At 45.0% G+C, this 22,055-nt stretch overlaps 2 protein-coding genes and 1 long non-coding RNA gene across 5 annotated transcripts in view; 1 reads left to right on the top strand and 2 right to left on the bottom strand.

Annotated features, from left to right (window-relative positions):
* CDR2 (cerebellar degeneration related protein 2) overlaps positions 1-8,926 on the top strand; it is a 15,864-nt gene extending 6,938 nt beyond the window's left edge. The window contains exons 3-5 of the mRNA XM_027656731.1: positions 3,127-3,275; positions 3,432-3,596; positions 4,776-8,926. Coding sequence (XP_027512532.1) covers positions 3,127-3,275; positions 3,432-3,596; positions 4,776-5,643 — 1,182 coding nt within the window. The 3' untranslated portion in view covers positions 5,644-8,926. The remainder of the gene's footprint in view (positions 1-3,126; positions 3,276-3,431; positions 3,597-4,775) is intronic.
* Positions 8,858-22,055, bottom strand: part of POLR3E (RNA polymerase III subunit E) — a 27,636-nt gene continuing 14,438 nt past the window's right edge. For 2 of the 3 annotated variants that reach the window (XM_027656725.1, XM_027656726.1), the window contains 7 exons: positions 20,127-20,186; positions 19,007-19,164; positions 18,656-18,720; positions 16,622-17,118; positions 12,490-12,567; positions 11,542-11,667; positions 8,858-9,269 (listed from right to left, as the gene is read on the bottom strand). In XM_027656725.1, coding sequence (XP_027512526.1) covers positions 9,213-9,269; positions 11,542-11,667; positions 12,490-12,567; positions 16,622-17,118; positions 18,656-18,720; positions 19,007-19,164; positions 20,127-20,186 — 1,041 coding nt within the window. In that variant the 3' untranslated portion in view covers positions 8,858-9,212. The remainder of the gene's footprint in view (positions 9,270-11,541; positions 11,668-12,489; positions 12,568-16,621; positions 17,119-18,655; positions 18,721-19,006; positions 19,165-20,126; positions 20,187-22,055) is intronic. The other variant, XM_027656724.1, reaches the window with a different exon arrangement.
* LOC113953515 lies at positions 14,736-16,599 on the bottom strand. Its single transcript, XR_003529897.1, has 3 exons — positions 16,016-16,599; positions 15,775-15,776; positions 14,736-14,747 (listed from the first exon to the last, which is right to left on the bottom strand). It is a non-coding gene; the product is annotated as an uncharacterized LOC113953515 (long non-coding RNA).

The following is a 22,055-nucleotide window of genomic DNA, read 5'->3' as shown; positions in this document are numbered from 1 at the left end:
ACACCTGCATGTACAACCATGGTTAAGAAAGCGTTTAACACAGTTACAACACACCTTCTGAAATAACACACCATAACTTTGTGATAACTGACCTGGCTCAGGGAGTGGAGCTACTTAATAAACAGCTGCATTTTAGCACTGTCTTGAAATATAGAAAATATATAATTGCTAAGCTACATTGATTTACAGAAATAGTCTAGTGCTGTTAAGAATGTAATATCCTGTTGGTTTAAGCCAGTTTATTTGCCTAAGCTGTTCTGGTGGGTCAGTGTTTATTGACTACATAAGAGAGCCTCAGCACCAGGAAGTGTCCCCAGTGTCCTTCCAGCAGTGATCTATAACTGCTGTGTTTCGGGGTCAAGTACTTCTGTGGTCACACTATCTCAGACAGGACAGATTAATTTTTTCCCTCAGTATCTTACTTTGCCAAGATTTGGTCAATTCTACTTTTTGAAGGCTTTATCTGATACCTCTTCATTCTCTTTCCTCCTCTCCCTGCAGTGAGGGTAGGAGATGCAGATTGGGTTGTCCTAGCAGCTCCCTCTCAGAGGGGAGGGAGAGTGAGAGAGTGGGAGAACAGTTTTTGGGGTGTTTCTAACATATTAATAGTGCCTGCACCTTTATTTGCCCAGTTTATTGTGTCGAGTCAAAGAACCTGTAGACTGTGTTCCTGTCTGCTGCAGTAACATGCTGCCTGCAGTGCCACCACCACCTCTCTCCTATCTTTCCTTGGTGCTGTTTAAAAGTGTAACAGCAACAAAAACCTTTTATTTCTCCAAAGAAGTTTCTCCTACCTCTGGATTTCTGGTAGAAAAGGGAAGACGAACCCTCTGTTCAAATACCCAGAGAGACCCTCCAGTTGAGGAACTGAATATATTGGCTTACTGGCACAAGGAATTGTTACAGGCATTCACTGAAAGAAATGGGAATAAAGTTGATGTGTGCAAGGTACTTTGCTGGTAAAAGCAGTTCAGTCTGTTATTTTCATGCCTATATTTCTGTCTTGTGGGAATGCAGGAGACCCTAGTGCACAGGATACACGTGCAAATAGCATATCCTGTCTCTATTGCTTGATCTTCCCCAACTTTCAAGTGCTTGTCTGTAACCTAAATGTGATCTTTCAGCCTCTCCTGTAGCTACTCTGAATTTTTTTTACTAGGTTTTTCAGTGCAGTATATCCTTGTAAATCTTGGGGGTTTTTTGCCATTAATTCAGGTCTTATGGGTAGCAAAGTCTAGAACTGGCTAAGAAATAATTCTGAAGTATGGCACTACCTTGTCTGCACTGAAAAAGAAGGGTCAAAGGCTGTGGTGTGCTTAAGATTACATCTCATATATTAAATGCTAACATATTAAGCATTTTACAGCTTTGGATCATTATGTCTGACCTCTGTGCTGACACGTGTGCCACTGATTAATCATTGTAGATGTAACAGATGCTGGATTGAAAGGGCAACTGCATTCCTGTTGGAATCTGTTCTTAGCACTCTGACTTTGGAAGCACTGACACTGTCCTTTTATCCTGTGGTAGAAAGCAAGAAGTCTCAACTGCTGCTTTATTTTAGGTGCTCACTTGCAGGGGAGGTGAATTAAATGTGATCTTCTAAAGTATTTATTACTACACCATCTTTTGGTGGTCTGATTTATACCAGGCCAACTTGACACCAGCCCTGAAGATACTGGAGATGAAAGGTGGAGAAAGTGGTGCTTCACCTCTTCCATTCATCTAAAACTTGTGCAAATGCCCACTGTGATCAGTGGTATCATCTATTGGGGCACCAAAGCCTTGGATTCTGTGCTCAGCCACTCTCCTATTGCTGAAGAAAGTCTGAGGATCTCCAGCTCCTTCCTTCAGCCATAACCAATAGGGAAAGTTAATCTGAAATGGGTCACACTGAGATTCTGCTGCTAATCTATGTTCTATTTTGGTGTAAATCCTCTGTCATGTGTGCACAGGCTACAAAAGGATCTAGCTAACAGCTATCATGTTGATCTTCTGGAAGTCTGTATGCAGCAATTACTAGTCCTAGATTAACTTATTATCTGTTCTTAAATTGCCTAAAATGTAAACCCACCAATCTTCTAATGAGGTAAAAGGTTAAGTAGAATATTAGAAGTTTTGAATATGTAAGAGGCCTGTGTAAAGAGAGGTAATTCTGCCTAGGAGTTTGCTGGATGTTTCTTCCTGAGGTCTGCTTTTCAGTGAGTAGCATGTAGTAGTACAGAATATATTGCAAGGAATAAATTCTACATAAGAGCAGAATATTTCAGATTTAGAGGGTTAGTTTTTTTGCTCAAGTCTGTTTCATGCAAATGCTCTTGTCCCGGGTGGGACAATATGAGGCACTTGTATTAAGAGCTTTAGGTGATTGTTAACTGCTCTTAGACTGAGAATTATAAACTCTCTGACATTATTCAGGAAACTTAACAGTCTGTTGCTAACTGTAAAACCCAAGAGGATTAAATTGAGAATACTTCATGTGAAGCTTTATTTTTTCAGAAAGGCCAGGAGGCCTTTGTTTGAGATTACAGTAACTGGAATAGTTCACTTTGAGTAATTAAAGATTGAATTCAATAATTTGATTATACTGCCTGACACACATTAACTCATATACTTAATGTGACCACAACCTAAATTCTCTTGTGCTGAACCTAATGCTGCTTCAGACTGGAAGAACTTAGGTTAGCTAAAAATAATTTTAATTATGGATGCTGCTACCCAATATTTCAGTTTTAATGTTAAGAGAGTTCTTGGGTCAACACTGTTAGAAAATTTCTGTTGGAGCCCACTGCAACATTTAGGACAGAGTGACTAGTGGCTATTTTGAAGTCTGTGGTGACTGCAGTACAGACCAATCCCACCCAGAAGGTGTGAGCACAGGTGAAGACAGCTGGCACAACAAACCCAGCTCCTCTGGGTAAAAGCTGCTTCATCAGCCTGGGTTTAACCTCCCTGACAAAGGCGAGGTGGGTTACTGACAGTGCCTTTTCAACTTCCCAAAGCAACCACGGCAATTTAAAATTTATGACACTTATTTGTTTCTCTGTGAACGTGAGTGGCAATGCAGAGCAGCAGTGGCAGCTCGTGTTCCCAGGGTGAGCCAGTAACAGCAGTGCTGTCTTGCAGTACCTCACAAAGCAAGTGGAGCTCCTGCGCCAGATGAACGACCAGCACGCGAAGGTCTATGAACAGCTGGATGTGACAGCAAGAGAACTGGAAGACACCAATCAAAAGCTGGTTGCAGAGAGCAGAGCTTCACAACAAAAGATATTAAGGTAACAAACTTTACCCCTCCCCCCAGCTGGTAAAATCGGTGGGAGCAGTCCAGGGGTATTTGTGGGGTGTCTGGGTGGCTGTCTCTGCCCTGTGGTGTTCCACAATACTGGTAAACTGAAAGGACGGTTTTATTTAAAAGTCTTTCCACCTTTTAGCTTGACAGAGACTATTGAAAACCTACAAACACACATAGATGACCTGCAGCGACAAGTAGAAGAACTGAAGAAGCCTGGACGAGGCCGGATGAGCCACGAGAGATCTGACCAGCCCAGATCAATGCACAGCTTCTCCTGTTTGAAGGAGCTGTATGACCTGCGCCAGTAAGACTTCCTACCTTACATAGTAAAGAACAATGATGTTATTTTAAGCAAGGCTTTAAAAACTAAGACACAAGCACAGGTATCAGACAGGCTGGCAGAAAAATTAGCTGATGTTCACAAGTAGCAAAGTATCTGCCCTGTGTGGTGTTGCCACTGCATCTGACGTCTAGACCATAGTAGTATTTGTGTTCCACTTTCTGTCTTGATGGGTTCTCTCCCAGAGTCTCCAGCCATATCAAATAGTAGCTTAGAAAGCTTACAGCAATTTGCACCCCACTGTTTTCAGTCAGATAAAAGCAGACACACAGATAATCTGAAAAACAAACTTGCTAAATACAAAATATTTTGTGTAACTTAACCTTTCTTTGGATGTCCATGGATATTTTCTTTTCAAAGAAGGCAGGATCCCTGCAATAGCTTTCCTGAACTTAAGCTGGTTAAAATGATACTGAAGGTGGTAAAATGGAGCCTGGAGCTCTGGGCTGCCTTTAAATTTGACCCAGCTGAGCTGCACTACTGTGCCCTTTGGGACAATCACCTGGGGTGAAAGCTCAGAGTAGCTTCAAGCCTAGAAAGCAATTTTGTAAGTGAAGCACCTCCACAGACCCAACAGGCTGTTGTGTCTGGGATTCAGCACTACATGGAGGTAGAATATTCTGTATATTCTACTCTGGAATAAATCTGTACATCCAAAAAGAAGTTATTTCTTGACAATTCAGAGGATAAGTGGATCCTTCAAACTGCCAAAGGCTTGTGAGAATGTCATCCTACAGAACTGCCTTGTCAGTTCTGAAGCTGCTTTCTGCCATCAACAGTGACAAAAGTTACAAGAGTGAGCACTGTGGAAAAAACCACTGTCGAAGTACTGCATGCTACACTGAGGCAATATTTATTTTAACTTAAATTGTAGGTCTGGTTATTCAATCAGCTTGTCTGTTTTACTTGAAACTGTTAACGAGCTGCCATTCTGCCTAAGCTGGGAGCTTGATTTGATGTTCGTGTTACAAACTGTTCTGATCCTAAACGGACTGACAGGTTAGTGAAATGGCCCCTGTGAGTGCTCTGAGGGCTGTCAGCACACAGTTTAAATATGTCATTAGTTACTCAGGACAGGAAACCTTTAGGAGGTGTGGTCAGCTGGACTTCTTACGTTTGATAACACTTACTTTGTTTCTGCAGGTATTTTGTGTATGATCATGTGTTTGCAGAAAAGATTACTTCGATGGATAGTCAGTTAAGCCCTCTAGAAGAAGAAAATGAGAAGTTAAAAAAGGCAGTTACAGTTCTGCAAGCCCAGCTGAACCTGGAGAAAGAGAAGAGGGTGACCATGGAGGAGGAATACAGTCTTATGGTGAAAGAAAACTGTGACCTGGAACGGAGGCTCGTGGATACAGACTTGTACCGGGCACGGGCAGAGGAGCTGGAAGCAGAAGTAGCCGAAATGCGGCAGATACTTCAGTCTGAAAACACATTCCATAATGCAGAGAAATTGGTGCCAGAATCCTTTTTCATCTCATTCAGGGAATCTCTGGACAGGGAGCTTGGTCAGAGCCTGGCAGATGATGGACTTGTGACGGTGTCGGAGCTGGAGAAGAAGGCGCTGAAGCGGAGCAGCAGCGAGACCCTGCTGAGCAGCGCGGTGGGGGCAGACATCCTGAGGGGCCACGAGGAAACGTGTATTAGGAGAGCTGAAGCTGTGAAGCAGCGAGGAATCTCTGTGCTTAATGAAGTTGATGCTCAGTATAATGCCCTGAAAGTGAAGTATGAGGAACTTTTGAAGAAGTGTCAAATGGATGAAGATTGTTTGAAACACAAGGCTGTCCAAACGCTGAAGCAGTATTCCAAAGACCTAAATGTGGGGAACACCCAGTATGATCTCTCAGCTAGCAATCAAGAATTCACAGTTGTGGAGCTAAGTGACTCTCCCACAAATGCTCTTCCTGAATATAAAGCACTCTTCAAGGAAATTTTTAGCTGTATCAGAAAAACAAAGGAAGAAATAGATGAACACAGAGCCAAGTACAAGACCCTCTCCTCTCAACCATAACCTTATCTGTTAGTCAAGAACTTTATATGAATGTCAGAAGATCCCTTAAACTGATCTTGAGCACTCAAAATGAATGTTTTGGATTGGCTGGTAGACCTGTAGTTAACAAGCCAGTTAGTTAACAGCTAGTTTCCCTGTTCCTATGTAGCAATAGATTTAATGTTTAGCACTGTCACACAAACTAAGGGTTGTAAAGCAAACAAACATCATAGCTTAATACTACACTACTACTTCATGTTACACTTCATCTCTGGCTGGAGCAGTAACTGACATTCATTTCCTTAGTCCACTACAAAACTAACAGAGCTCAGAACTCTGTCTCTCTCATAAGAGCCAGACTGAAGCTTTCCTTTGGTTCACAATGATGATCTAGCCCTGTAACTACACTGATGCAGAAAATAACAAAACCAAAGCCCCAACCAGTCTCATGAGCAGCCTCTCCTCAGTTCTCAAGGAGGAGGGGAGCAGCCTTCTGCTTGCTTTTGCAGGGCAGCAGAGCTGTGCTTGCTTCAAGCCAATACCACATTTTCACATGCACTAAGCTCTCCCACAGATTAGTATAAATGTCTTCCTACTGAGAAAGGATTTGATGTAAAGTTTGTGTGGCTTTTTAGGTATTGTTTCCTTTGTAGGGCACTTTGTCTTAAGGCAAGATACTGTGAATTGACTATGTATGTGATTTGGGACCTACTGTTCTCTGGTGGTTGCAAAGTACATTTTTATGTGTATTGGGTAAGATAGAGAGTTGTAATTTAGCTATTTAGCTTTAGTGGTAGCATTGACTTAGCGGAGTAGCTTTTGATGTTACGTACCACAAACTCCAAGTGCTTGAGGAGACAGGCCAGGTAAAACCTTACACTGTCTGTTGTTTCCAGTGGCAGCCTCTGTGCACCCATTCCATGCTGCCTGGGGGGGTGGGAGGACAGACACAACATTGCCAGCACGTATCCTACTGCAAATGGGACCACACTCTTGTTCTGCCTCTCCTTTTCCACTCCCTAATAGTAATTCATATGTACTCAAAGTCTGAAAAACAAAGAACATGGAGAAGTATGTTTAGAACTGTGTGAAGGAAACAAAGCGATTAAGGAGGAGGAGGCACGATGAAAGGTGACATCCTGCTCCCTGTAAAGGTCTGACAGCTTAATGTGGCCAGCAGTTCTTGGGAATCAGCTACCTGCCTTCCCAAGTTGCTGGGATCTACCAAACATTGATGCAGAATGTTGAGTTTCTCAGCTTTAGTTCCACTGCTGCTGCTGCAGCTCTGCTGCCTTACTCTGTTCTCTGTCCAGCCTGTGTGTAGCTGCCCTTCAGCTGCAGTATTAAGACTTCGTGTTGTGGGATTTTCTCTAAAACATGTATTACAGTCTGAAAGTTATTTAAAAGTGGGAATCTGAATCTTTTGAATATTTTTCTAAGCAAATAAATAATCCAGTCAAGCTGCATGTGTAACTAGTAATTACATCCATCTGTGCCAATCAGCAAACAGTAAACTCGATGCAGATGGCACCAGCATTATCTAGTCTTGCCATCTTTCCTACATAGATCAGATGGGGTTCCCATGAAATTTGTATTTTAGAAAACTTATGCTACATGGAAAAGGATAGGCCTGTCTAGGTTAGAAATGCAGATGGAATTAAGTAGTTTCTCTTCATTGTTGTGGTGGTGTCAGTGCTGTTAAAAAAGGAGGGGGTGGGGGAAAGCAGAAGAGCTTTGTTCAGCCATGAACAAACAGCTGCAGTTCATCAGGTTCCTGTGCTGTCCCTGTTTCCCCCACCTGGACCCTTCTCACCTGGAGGCCTGGCCCAGCTGAGGCTGGAAAGCAGTAACCTGAGAAAGGCATGACATGGTCAGTCCCAGATGATTTCCCAGTAATATTCCTCACCACTTTAGGGGGAGGGGGATCTCCCAGAGATCCTGCTGGATCAGAAGATATGCAAAAGCAGTTCAGCATTTCTGGTTAAGTAGGTGAGCTTCAGTGGTTTATTGCTTCTGGCTAATTTAGAACACTTTGATATATACAACTTTTATGCTTTAAAAATACCAAAAATATCTCCCCAAAACCACTTGATTCTTCTGTACTGAACCTCCCCCTTGGCTGCCTGTGCCCCTGCTGAGCTCTGGCTGTGCAGGTTGTGCAATAACCCACTCCAGGCTGGCTCTTCTTTACAGCTTCTCCTGGAAAGCAGCTTTCCAGCCACAGCCACAGGTAATGCTGGGTCAGTGCCAGCCAGGGCTGCCTGGACATAAAACACCTCCCAATTACACTGATGTAGTCAATACTACACTGGCATATTAAGGTAGAATTTTAGCAGTTTAAAAATAGCCATTTTCCACCCAAATGTGAAATACCATAAGTACGGTAACAACATTCTTAGCCAATCTTATCTGGATTAACCACCTTAATCTGCTTAGTTTAGTCAACAACTCAACTCAGCCTTTTCTGAGCATAAGTAGATGAAATCAATAGAATCCCCTTGAGCTTCTCATATGATGGAAGCTACAGCAGAGAACAGGACCAGTACAGTGTGTTCTGCAGTGCCAGATTCTCCTGATCCTGCTGGAGTTGGGCTCCAGTGCTAAACCCGGCCCAGGGCTGGGTCGCTGTCCCTGGAGCAGCAGGCCCAGCTGCACAGCCCCAGAGGGCAGGGGGCCAGCAGGGATTCACAGCCTTTGCTCTCTACCTCTGACCTGTGCTGCAGCATCCCTGACCTGGCCTTCCTCTGCAAGACTTCAGGCTGTGAAAGGAGCCGGGTGCCGCTTCCATTTCTCCCTGGACAAATACAAAGCAGGATAGAATTGACCTTTGAGATAAAATTTTATTTAAAAATTACACAAAATAGAGGTTTTACATGGTTGCTGTGTGGTAACTACAGCTGGATGCCTTCCAGAGGGTGCCCTGGGTTACTTACCTCGCTGTAGTCATTCAGTAATGCAAAACATCCCTCAAACCAACCCCACACCAGGAGAAGAAATCCAGTAGTTGTTCCCTGTGTTTCAGATGTAAGTACTTTTCCAAATAACTCATTTCACAGACAACAGGTGAGAACAATTGCAATGTAGTACAGAGTTCACAGACAGTGATTTTGTTCCCCCCTCCCAGGCCTGACATTCCCATGAACATGACTACCTGCTCTCTATCTAGAGGGCTGCAAGGGCTATGACAATGCTCAGACTTAAGTATGAGCATCCAGGGATTTAACAAAAACTGGGATGTTTGTAAACAAATTTAATTTATTGGCATTACTTACAAAATAAAGGTTTAGACCATGATTTTCCATCATGTCTGTGTCACTATATTGTTTTATTTTTTTTATAATGAAACAGAAGGAGAATTGAAATACATCAGAAATCCCAGATTACTCAAGCTGCAGACAGGGTCCCACGGTGCCTTCCCGGCTGCTCCCACGCAAACCGCGAGTGTCGGGATGTCAGTGACTGTCTGCAATGCCCACGTGCCCCGCGGGAGGTCAGACCCTGCCCCTCCCGAGGCCCGGCATTGCTCCGGCTGTGCCACCGCTGCAGGTTCCTCTTGTGCCCGAGATCACCTGACACCGCCGTCACCGCTGTCAGGACTGCACCGTCCCCTTTAGATACCACATTCCACCGTAGCTCACACAGCAGTCCTGGGGAGACAGGGAAAGGCTTTGTCAGGGTGCTGAGGCATTGGAAGAGGTTGCTCAGGGAGGTGGTGGAGTCACCACCCCTGGAGGTGTTTAGGATCTGGTGCTGGGTGATGTGGTTTAGGGGTTACAGTGGCAATGCTGGGTTGATGGTTGGACTGGATGATCTTAAAGGTCTCTGCTGACCTTGATGATTTTATGATTCTAAACTCCAAAAGGTCTTGAAAACCACTGTCTGGCCCTGGGACAATGACTGTGATCAGTAACAAGCTCCTTTCCATGCACAGGACAGCACGACCCTGGAGTGCAGGGTTATCTCCACGCTGAGGACCAGACCCCTTAAATGAAGGTGACACTCGAGTGGGGGAAGGTTGAGAGGCCACAAAGAGGACAAACGGTGCCACAGCAGTGAGGAACTGTGGTGGCTTCTGGGGGCAGAAACAGGCTCATGCAGCAGCAGCTGAGGGAAGGATGTGAGAGGGATGAGCACCAGGGAAGTGAGGATAGGCATGGGCTGAAGCTGGGGGGGGGGGGGAGAGGCTGAAGGGAGCAGCAGGACAGGGCTGGAGTGTGGGAGCAGTGGCTGGATCTGAAGCCTTTTAAGAAACCTCGTTCTATGATAATGAACTGTCCCACCCCAGAGCCACGTTCTGCCCACGGTGGGGGAGCACCACAGCAAGGGATGCAGGAAATGGGCTGTCTCGTGGCTCATTTCCTTGTTTCTATTCCATGAGCACCAAGGCTCTGGAGTTCTGAGCTAACGGCTTCTCTTTCTTCTGCTCCCACCCTCCCACTCAGGTAATTCGACACAGGCACAAGTGCTGCCACAGAACTGACACCATGCAGCTTCAACAGATCTTTTTTTCCTGAAGTTTTGGGACTCGTGAATGCCACAAACAAACCAACCCTGTGTGGAGGCTCAGAAAGAGGGTTTGCAGACTTTCTCTGCAGATACAAAAACACAAACCCTGTCAGTCTGTTCCTCTGTGTATAAAAAAAGGAGCACAGGTAGATGGGGAAATCAGAGTCAACAAATCCAATTTCATTCAAAGAGGAATCCAATCTCTTGTGGCTTAAAGAAGCCAGAGAATCTTCCTATTTCATTAAATCATACTTCTGAATTTTATTTCAGAAACAAAGATGATTTCACATACTCCTGTGACAAACGTACTCATGGCAATAAAGCCTGACAATGCCAAGCTGGTCACACGAGGACCTCTTTTTTCTACATAAAAACTGTGCACAATTTTTTTAGGGGAAGGTATTTTTTCTAGAAATTGGTGATCTGGTAAATAGCATCGGCATCATGAAAAACTAATGCCAGTACATTGTCTAGATGTTCCAGGAGAGCTGATACTTGAGCTCATGTAGTTGCTGACAACTCTCCCAGCACAGGGAGCCACAGGAAATACTGTCTAGCAGGCAGAAATGTCTGAGCTTATTTTACTGCTAAGACAACCAAGTTCTTTCAAGCAAGACCAGTTTGCTTATTATCAAAGCAACAGATCTGTAATTCTTCAAAGATGCTATTATTCATCTGCAGATCACAATGTAATAAAGCACTTAAGCACTTGTCTTATTGAAGTGGGTGACAGTGAGCAAAGGCCCAGCCACAATGATTAAAGTATTACATTAGTTGGCAACTTTCTGCTTGGCCATCCTGCACTGCTTTTAAAGTCATGGCCTGTGTGGTCTGTACTTTATACCTTAAACTTCCTGAGCAAGTAAATGGTGCAGCTTCAAAGACAGATGAAAGGATTCAAATAAACATTCACAATGAGATGTGTTAGCTACTGCTTTGCCTCCTGGTTTTGCTCTTTACAAAGTTGTACATCCTGCTAGAGAATGAAATGCATTTCCCTCTGAATATGTGGCACTTGTGCTCTTCAGCATTACCCAGCCACAGTTCTGAGGTAACTCAGAACACTGGGCAGAACTCTCCCACCTCTGAAATGTTTAACTCCGCATTATTTAAAAATAAGTATCACATTTACTACACTCTATTCTCTGCTGCTCCAAGATGACAAATGGAGATTTGTTACAATAACACAAAATAGTGTGTGAGCCATTGTTCCTTGGAGGGAAAGAAGACAGAATGAGACCAAGTGCATTTTTAAGAAAACAAACTGATACAGAGGCTTTGTCCATATTCCAACAACAGCTGTTCCATCATCCCTATCATTTGTCAATTCAAGGTAAAATATAATCCTTTGCTCAAACAGCATTAAATTTCAGGTATTGACTGGATCAAATCCACAACTGAACAGAAACTTACCTTTAACACTCTATCCACCTCCTGCTTATTCAGATCCTCTCCACACTCCTGGCTCAGCTGGCTCTGGATGACATTCCTGCGCACTCGATAGTTTCTCGAAAAGATTTCAAGCAAAACTTGGCGATGCTTTAAAAGAAAATGTATCATAAATACACAGAGAACAAACATTCCTCTCTTTCTTTGTATCAAAACTGCAGGTGCCTTAGTCCCTACAAAGCATTCTCTGAACTACATCAGAGGATTCATTCTTGCCTCATAATCCTGAAACCATCCCAGATACTCCTGCTTTCCAGCAGTGCCCTGCAGGGATCTCTCCATACCCTGTGGCCTGACCTGCACCTGTCCCGTGACTTGGGGCACCTCCAAAGGTACAAAAACCTGATGAACAAGGGGCTACAATGTATTCCTCTCAAATGCTTCCACAGGAGTTCCCATGGTCCACTCCAGCCAGGAGATGGGCTACTACCTGACTGTTCTTTTCTATAAAAATTTATTTAGATTGTGGACACAGGAATTGCACTGTCCATCTGCAGTTCTTTGGGCACCTTCCCTTTTACCTCATTTACTCTCAGAGCAATTAGAGCTCAGGAGATGCTCACATTTGCTGTAATGATTTCCTATCCTAAATACAGGTACAACAGATACTCCAGTTAGTCTCTGGTTTATGTTGCATTACCGTCAAAAGAAAAAAAAACTTGGACTGGATCCTGGTGTGAGTCCATTGGAGAATCCTTTTTCAGGTTCAGAAATAGCCTCTGAGTTTGTTACTGCCATGATTACCAACATGTTGTGAGCTAAGAGCTTCCTTTCAGCTGGAAACTGGAAACTTGACACTTGAATAGGGAAAGAGCAAAACTACCTGCTGTACTAGTTCCAGAAACATGGATTCAAACAATGCCAAATGATCAATAAACATATATTTGTGAATGTCACTTATTTTATCTTTACCTGATCATAAGTGTCACCAGCTTCCCAAAGTGCATAGACCTTTAGTTCATCTGGTGAGGCAGCAGTCTGTGGAGGAAACTGAGAACAAGAAGCTGTTAAAAATAACAGCTCTTTAATGAGTTCTGCTTAATGATTCTATGATACTGTATCCCTGGACACCCATTACTGAATCAAAACCTTGGTTGCCATGTAATAAGAACTGAAACAACTGTCAAAAACAGCATCTGCTGAGAGCACCAAGTGCATTGCAGGGTCTTTCTGGAGGTTTTTACATTTACAGGGGCAGGTTTTAACTCTATCCTGTATTTACCTGCCTCCCTAATCCCAGGTCAGCGTTCCTGACAAGCACAGTGGGTCTCATGTATTGTCATCTTTGTTCTGGGGCAGACCACAGGACTGCAGAAGACTGAACACTGATGGACAGTGAACCAGGTATCTGCTCATTTCAGGCTCCAAAAATGACAGTGGGTTTGTGTGTTTGGTTTTTTCCCATGTGCCAAGCCAGAGAAACACATTAGTGTTTTCTGAGGCAGAAGCCTCCCACCCCAGGAAGGTTCACAAGAAGGTTCCCAGAAAGGAATACAACTGCCTCCCCCCCGTGCCCCAGACTCTGAAAAAATAAAATTCCATCCATTTGCCTTAACATTTCCCCTTGGAGCAGCGACTAATGAGCAGTGCAGGAATATGCCTTCACTCCTGACATGTCTCTTCCTGTCTGTCACTCACAATTTATTCCTTGCTCACCACCCAGACGACCTAAATCAATCAGTTATGAAAAGCTAACAAGCCAGTCCTGATTGTCCCAGGATCCCTCAATCCTGGCTGCTGGGACAAGCCAAACCTTTCTTCCCAGCCTCCCTCACAGCAACCAAAAGACTTGTGCATGGCAGAGTGAAAGATCAGCATTTCCTTTCATGCTTTGCCTCTGATCTTATTGCAAAGGGGAAGGGTTTTGTCCAGCGGGAGCTGCCTGGTGGGATTAGCAGCTTTTGCTCTCAGGTTAGTCCAAATGGCTGCAATATAACAAGGTTTTACACTTGGTTTAGAGCCAGGATTCAGGTTTATTAGGCTTGCAGAACCAGACATAATTCTCTTCTTGTAAGGCCACTTGTTTTGAAGGAATAATCTCTCTCGTACACTTTCAGCACAGATAAAATAAAATACTTCAGGTTCCCTCCAGTCAACAGCTGCAGCAGGAATGGCAAATGCACAGCACAAGGAGCACCTGGACACAACCTGCCAGGCTCTGAGAAGGTGACTCAGCACAGCCCAGGAGTGCAAACTCCTCCTGCCTCAGCCACAGGGCTGAAACACAGCTGTGTTTATCCAGCCATTCTGGGAGGAAACGGCTTCCAAACAAACACAATACTTATTTGGGAAGAAAAACCCACAGAATCTCCTCCTCCCGTTCAGCCTTCCTCTGCAAACTGCTGCAAACACTGGTGCCAATAGCACCCTGTTCACAGGACTGGGAAATGCCATCAGGGATTCTTTGGAGACACAGTTCTGCCCAAACAGCTTCACTGTCTTGCCACCTGCTGCCCCTTTGCTGTTCTATGTTACTTTTATCTCTCCAGCCTCCCCTTGAAACAGCTCTCTGCTACCTTAAAATCCTTCTTTCAAAGATTTGCCTGTGCCCTCTCCTGCTCTAAGCCCCTGGAGCTGGTGCAGGGCTCTCAGGATCCAAACTGCTGTCCCGGGTCCTCGGGGCTGCCACGTTAAAGGGAAGCTCCCTGGGAGGAGCTCTGGGCTCTGGGACATGTCTCACTCGAGTAGTGTTATAGCTAAACCAGATGGAAGGGGCTGAGTATGCCAGAAAAAACTTATCAGCTGGAATAATCCTAGGGGTAAACTGTTGAGTTCCCCTCTCCAGGAGCCTGGAATGGGCACCAGCCTGAAGGGTTCTTCAAGAGCAGGGCTGCACCCTCTCCTGTCACCCCAGCCAGGCAGGAGTTACATCATTTCCTGAAGCCTCAAAAATATCCTCAGGATTTGAGCAGAATCTTGCCACTCCACGGGAAGGGAGCCGGCAGGAGCCAGCCAGCCCCACCAGAGTGCAGGAAATGGGTGTAGAACCTTGGGAGCCACATTCCTGCACAAAGGATTCCCGTGGGGCTGGACCCAGGCTCAGCCTCCACAGGCTCGAGGCACAGGCTCAGCACCAGTGTGTGCCCAGGATGCCTCTCCTCCCCTCCCTTCTCTGTGCTCTCCGGGCTGCATCTGCCCAGGATTTGCTGTTTCCCCATGTGTGCTTTTCCCTCCCACCCCAGGAGGCTAAAAAGCACAGCAAGCACAGCACCCTGCAGGCATCCCCACAGCCACCTCTGCAGCTGGAGTGGCTCCTCTTCTGGCTCCCCACAAATACTATTTATCTCATACCCCGGGTGCAGTTGGTCAGCTCTATAATAAATCCTACATTCCCCTGGTAAGGTTTCAATGGCCATTTTCAGCCACAGGTTTTCTATAACAGGGCAGTACTCAAGCCAGGAGTGTCTTTCACCTCCCCAAAGAACATCATTTTAATTACCTCAGATCATTGATTTTTATCACCAAAGCACTTTCAACTACAGAAAACTAATGAGTAACTATAAAACCCCAGGCTAAACAACCCTCCAGGCTTTCCCCGAGTTCAGACGCCCTGTTGGGTTCTGACAAAACTGTCCAGGGGAACAATCAAGAAACACCAAAGTGTCTGAGCCCATGCAAAGAGTAAAACCAGCCCCAGCACCTCTGCCATCTTCACAGAGCACTGAGGGGAGGCTGGAGGGAAGGATTTACATTGCTGACAGCAGCACAGGCTCAAGTGTTGCAGTAAATTCTGGACCAGCAGAACACAGGTCTCCTAAAGAGACACTCCAGTGACCACTTTGGCACCTCTGCAGGTCTCCTGTGACAGTTTTCCAGACAGCAGAAAGTATCAACCACCTCTCTCCAGCAGCATTTTAGTTTGTTTTTTTTTTTTTGAAAAAAGAAACTATCCCACTTTCACTCCTCACGTGGATGAAATAATTTCCAAAATCCCAAAATTTCCAAAGCAAACAATTTCCAGTCCCAAGTAGCAGCAGGAATGACCTCAGCTATTTACCATCAGCATGGCAAACACACACATTACACCAGGTGCAGAGGAGAGCCTGGCCAGCACTGAGACAGTTCCAGGCAAGCACCACCCCAGGATTTGGAAGCCGTCAGGAGAGGGAGCAGAAAGCACCACAATCAGTGCTCTCCCCAGTGGCATTTCAAGTCTGTTACTTGGTTCTCAGGTGCCACAACATGTACTTTGCACACGACTGAACATGTTATTTCTGCCCCCCTGTAGAAATCCTTATTCCTTAGCCAAGTTCCAGCTCCCATGCTCCAGGCTCTCCCAGCCCGCCTGCTTCCTGCCCTTTTGAGCAGCTCACACGTTTCTTCTCCTCTCTCCCCAAAGGCAGCTGCTCCCAAGCTCTTTCTGGTTGCAACCCAATCAGCAGTGCCAGATGTCTTGTAAAATTAATTTCCTTCTAGGCTCTTTCCCATGATGCCAGACTCCTTTTCCTTTCCTAAGCAATCTACTGGCACACAGACCTGCTCTGCCTCACGCAATCACACAAGTCATTTCCATAAAGACAAAGAACCAGACACCTCTGCACAGTCTGGGAGGAAACAGTCTGACCAAAGAAACCTGCTGCAGATACAGTTTGTCGCTTCCCAGAGGCTCTGCTGGGTGTGCCTCCCTGCTCCCAGGCAGTCAATGTCACCTTTCCTCTCCCAGCTGTGTCCCTGTCCCCAGGAGAAGGAGCTTGTGCAAGCCCATGAGAGCTGGTGGGAATCTGGGACTGCCTTAGATCCTGTAAACAGGAGCAAGTTGGGACAGTGAATTGCTGTGGCCCAACACCTTGGATGTGGAAACAGAGCCCCAAAGACAACTCAGCTACGCACAGACCACAGGAGAGCAAGGTGCAGGGCCAGACAGAAGCAGGACACCAGACAGAATTCCAGCAGCTCCAACAGGTCCAATACTGGACAGTTACTCTGAGCACATCAATTCTTCAGGTCCCCCAGCACAGGAGACACACGTTTCACAGCTCAGATGTTTAACTGCCCCCCCACAAAGCCCCTCCCCAAAGTACACCAAGGGGAAACTCATACTTACAGGCACCAAAATCTGTTTGCAGCCAGTGTCCAACACCATGTCCTGTAACATTTTGTCCGAAATGCCACTGAACAACGTGTGTCCTGGAGGCAGACTGGCTAAGTGAAGGTTAAATAACCGTTTCAGCTCACTCAGGGTGAGCACAAATTGTTTCTTAAACGTGGAGGACACAAAGGCCTTCAGTTCCTGGGCCACGCGGTCGATGCAGCCCCCGGGCAGGTGGCCGTTCACAGGCTCTGGGGAGCCCTCAGCCGTGTGGAGGCCGTTCACCAGCCCATTGTTCAGGCCCTCAAAGGCCGAGGTGTCCATGGGCTCCTCGTCACCCACAGGCTCCTCTTTGATGCGGATATTGGGAACATCCGTCTTGGCCGAGGTGTCATTTGATTTCATCTCTGCCTTCTGCCTCTGGAACTCCTTCTCCAGCTGCCCGTAGTTCTGCTTGGCTTTTGCTTTAGCCATGCTGACCCTTTGCTCCCCAGAAACCAGCAACAGATGAGCTGGTGAGAAACAAAAGATGTCATAAATCTCACCATAAGCAAGGCTCCAGTCCTGCAGAATGTTTCTTGAAAGACTCTTGGTGAAATAAAACCAGGAAACATCATCTGCTTATTAAATCTAAGGCACAAACCCCAGTTTGTTGATTAAATTTTACATTAGTTTTGAGGGGGTTTGGTGGGGGTTTTTTTGGAGGGGTGTGTGTTTGTTTCTTTAAAGCCAAATGCCTGGGGAAGGGCGTTCCAGTCAAGGAACCTTAAGCAAAGATAAAGTGCACTTGTTTGATCACCAGGGCCTTTTCCACAATTTAGGAAAACAGTACATAGACTGCTCACACATCTGTCACAAAATGTGACCCAAATGCCTCTTTGTCCAACAACTTTTCTTTTTTTTTTTTTTTTTTTTTAGGATTCTCTAGTGGCTGGTGGGCCCTGCTGCAGCCACTGCCAGATCCAGCACTGGGATGTCCCACAAGTACAGGGAGGAGCATGAAGGGGTTAACAGTGAACCTGAACACTCTTTTAGCATGAGGTACACAGTGTGAGAGCCTGAGACCCTCTTCTTAGTACTATTACCCAGTAATGGGGAGAAAAGAACAGGAGGGAGTTCTTGCCCATGTTATCCTGCACCTCTTCTCTCTCCACACCCAGTTATCCGAAGGTGAAAGGAAGGGGTGCGTTGACAGCAGAGGAATCCAGTCTCAATGCCAAGGCAAGGAGTGCTGTGTTCAAGGCAAAAGCATGCCCAGCACACATGCTGTTATCTTCTCTGCTGTTAGGCTGCTAATCCTCTCCAAATAACCCAACACCTAATCCTTCCGAGCAGATCAGACATCGGGTATTGAAATGGATTCATATGCTCGTTTGTCAGTTCTGCTTATGCTCCTCATTGGCTCCAGTGTCTGGCAAGGAGCCAAATACCTAGTTAAAACTCTCTGGAATCTCAAGTTTTCACAATCTTTTAGGATTATGGAGCAGCTCCTTTAATATCCTCATTGGCATCCACAGTGGAGAAGGATGTCAAACAGAGACAGCTTCACACCTCCCTCCAGCCCCTGCCAAACACATCCTTCAGTAATTGCTCGCCCTCAACCACACCAGAGAGCCCACAGCACATCAGGGAACGTAAAAAAATCATCTCATGCACATTAGGCTGCAAACTGAGAGGGGACAGTTAGTTGTGCATTGGCCCTGTCTGTCCTCTCTTCAGGAGCTGCTTACACCCCACAAGCTGCCTTAAATAAGTGGATAACAGAACCAGCTGATTTTACAGTGTTAAATAGTGAGTCCCCAGTGCCAGGGAATCCTCCCTGCTCTGCTACAAGGATGTTACATGTAGGCTTGTGTCACCCCAACACCAGTGATGGTAGTACAGACCAAGATCTGCCTCAAAGAACCCAGAGGAAATAGCAAGAAAGAAAAAGCATTAAACAAGACCAGTTCCCATCACATTGAAAACCAGAGAGGAACTCCAAAACATCACTCAGGAATATGAATGGATGCATGTGCTTCAAAATGATCCAAGCAGAATTCCATTTACCTGATTGTGCCTCTTGTTTCTTTGGTGCCAAGTGCTCCTTTAAGAGGTTATAGACCTTTTCTAATCTGAAATACAAAGACACAACATACCAGGGCAGTTTCAGTTATGCCTGCATGCAGCCATGCCAGCTTCAGCCATTAACTAGAACATTCCATTTCTCCAGGGAGCCAAGAACTAGGAATAACTTGACCAATGCAGTAACACCCCCCACCACACCACTGCCTGGGGCCTGTGAGGGAGAGACTTCAAGGCAATACAGATCAAATTATTGATCAATGTCTACAAAACCTTTTTTGTACTAGACAGTTCTCTGTTTTTAGCTTATTCCCCAAAATACAACAAGTCATTTACTTGGCCTGAATGCCCATCCACAGCATATGTTGCCTCTGAACTATGTCTGGATGCTTCTTAACAAAGTCTTCATCATAAGGGAGCATGAACTCCCAACCTTTGTTTATTCTTGCCACAGACATGTGCTCTAGGAAGTCTTTCACATCTTCTGGGCAAAGCTAAAAGAAAAAGAAAAAGCATAAATAATACGGAAGTCAGCTTACACAGGACATATGGAGCAATGGGTAGTGTGCCATGAGACAGGAAGAGCTGGGCTGATTTGATGTTATGTGAGGCACCTCCATGGACACACACCCAGCTCAGTCAGAGATACTCATCCTTCTCTGCAGCACCAACACTTTCACACACTGTTAAAAGCACAGGACTTCAGAGAGAGTGGTGATTAATCACCTGGAGTCAAATAGCCCATGGCATGTTTTGCGATGAAAAGGGAGTTTCCAAACTGAGATGAAAAGACTGGATGGTGAAGAGAAGCATATTCTACAATGTTAATCTTATTTTAGAGCTGCAGGCCAGACATGCTGCACCTACACATGCCCAGCTTTTTAAGCAGCACTGGATCTTACATTCCAAAAATAGATGGTCTGTGCATAAATTGACTCGTGATTTATCATTTTACCGCATTTTAACAAAATTGGGGTTTCTCATTTTTACCTAATGTTTCTCTTCCATTTGCCACTTTTAACAGAATATTCAGGTGCTTGAGTTGCTTTAAAATTATTATTCATTACTGACAACTGGCAAATGCCAACAGAAGAGTTGCTCTTTTCTAACACACCCAAAGCACAGCAGCCAGTGTGGGCTGCACAAGCTCTCATCTGCTTTGGTGCACCATCAGTCAGCTCAGTTTGAACTTTGTCAGATAAGAGGACATGATGCATTCCAGTGGCTCAGGTACCAGGCCAGCCTTGGAGCTGTGGTAACTGTGGGAGCTGTTCAGAATATTTCTAGAAAAAGTAGGTAACTACACCTGTGAAAATGCAGATGTGCCTGGAGAGCTGTGCTGGCACTGGGAACTTGAGCAAAGGCTTGGAGCAGCATCCACTACTAACACCCACACAGTGCTCAACACTTATCACCAACTTGTGATTTAGGAAGAAAAAAAAAACCCCACACTCACTTTTGTAACTGCTGCTACTTCCTTTCTCACAACCCAGCGGTCCTGCGTGAACTTCCACATCTAGGAAGGGAACAAAGGAGAAAAACCTCAGAACTGTGTGTAGCAGTTCTTTACTGAACTTAGTAATGACCCTGTTCAATGATGTTACCAGAAAAATAAAGCCCCCATTCCTTTCAAGAATGTGGAAGTAGGTGATTCTCAGCCAGGTAAAGGAGAAACATTTTATGGCCCCTTCTGTCCTCAAATGGCCAAGAACACAGTATCAAAAGTTTTCAGAGCCCATGGTGTGCCTTGGTGAAGCTATAACTACAAAAGCTATGAAGAATATCTTGAACTCAAATTCCATTTAGCTTCAAAACACAAAGAAAACCCCACTGCAGTGATGTTGGGACTCCAGAAGGCACACCTGAGGCTAAGCTTCCCAAACACCTCGGCATCAACCTAGAGAAACTCTTCATGCATTTCTGTTAATGCAGAGGCCCCTTCTTCTATGCCCATTATGGTCACTCACAGTTCTACTGAGATGTCCTGTCCACTCACACACTTGTCCCCAGTTAGGTAAAGCTGATGCTCTGCAGAGCAGCTCCTGAAGTCCAACACCCTGAGAGGCAGCTGCTGAGAGCATGCTAACAGGAGAGAGAGTTGGACAGAAGACTGCCTGAATATGACCTTTAATTTCTTCCTGTCTCTATTTAAACAGACTCCAACCTCTTTCAGTCTGTGTGTATTAGCAATGTTGCTAAGAATTCCAAATCTCATTACTGCCAATTTCTTCCTGCCTACAAAGTCATCTCTGCATCCTCCTCTCCGACTCAGCTTCTCTCTCACAAACCCACCCCACTCACTTTAGGGCACAGGGCATTTCTCTTTTAGAGCACAAGAAGCTGCTGCCCACAGGAAACAGATCTATCAAGTGTCCCTGCAAACAGCTCTGAGGCAATCACTTCTCATTACACCCTTTGCATTCAGCCAGGGCCAAGGGTACTCACGTCCCCTGAATTTATTATGTGAGAATCTGGGGAAACACAGAAGCTTTCAAATAAGACACAAATTACTTTTCCTCCCCCCTTAAGTACAGCATCGAACAGGTGGACACTAAGAGTCACTACTGGCCATAAATGTTTTTTAACCTTATTAATTACTTTACACAAATATATTCAGGCATATAAAGTTCACTCTTTAAGTTAGAACACATTTTCTCCACAGATGCAATATAGCACTATATGCTACTTCTGAGCCTTATTACAAGACATTTTACCTCGTCTGAAAGCCAGAAATATCGATGCTTTCTATTTTCTAACAGCTTAACTACTTCCTTGTTCTAGCACTAATCAGCAAATTACCCACCCTTAAGATCAACACAGATCCATTTCTCACACAAGGTATATATGACATAATTCAAATGAAAATAATTTGTCTTTTTATCTTAAATGTTAAAACACTCCTGCTTACTTAACCGAGCGGAATAATTCTGGTCCCTAGAACTTTATGCACGACGTGTCACCTAATCTGCTGTGTCCTAAAGACTTATGTCACTGGGTCACACCTGAATCCAGGTCTCCATATGGCAGTGTCTTGGGCAGACATCAAGACACAATCAAAAGTCAGTCTCAATCACCATCAGTTTGATCTCACACTAGTACTGTAATACACTTAAAGTCTCTTGTACAACACGTTCCTGCTCAGAGCTAAATCTCAGGAACAAACTCTGAAAACAAGGAGAACAGTCAGGTCTGATTGAGAAAAACGAGAGCCACACACTCATCAGATTCAATTTGATGGTGTAGAAGCCATAAACTGATTATGAACTTAGGAACCACTTAGGAACTTAATTCTTTCCATGGTTAGAGAAAATAAACACAATGCAGAGGTTGTTCCTTTTTGCTGTGGTTACGTGTGCGTTTACAAGACCTGTATTCATTTCGACTT

Source organism: Corapipo altera, unplaced genomic scaffold (assembly GCF_003945725.1).
Source record: "Corapipo altera isolate COAL_440 unplaced genomic scaffold, ASM394572v1 104, whole genome shotgun sequence".
Lineage (NCBI taxonomy): Eukaryota > Metazoa > Chordata > Aves > Passeriformes > Pipridae > Corapipo > Corapipo altera.
The sequence above is the reverse complement of the archived record's forward strand: the minus strand, read 5'-3'. Positions and strand labels throughout refer to the sequence as shown.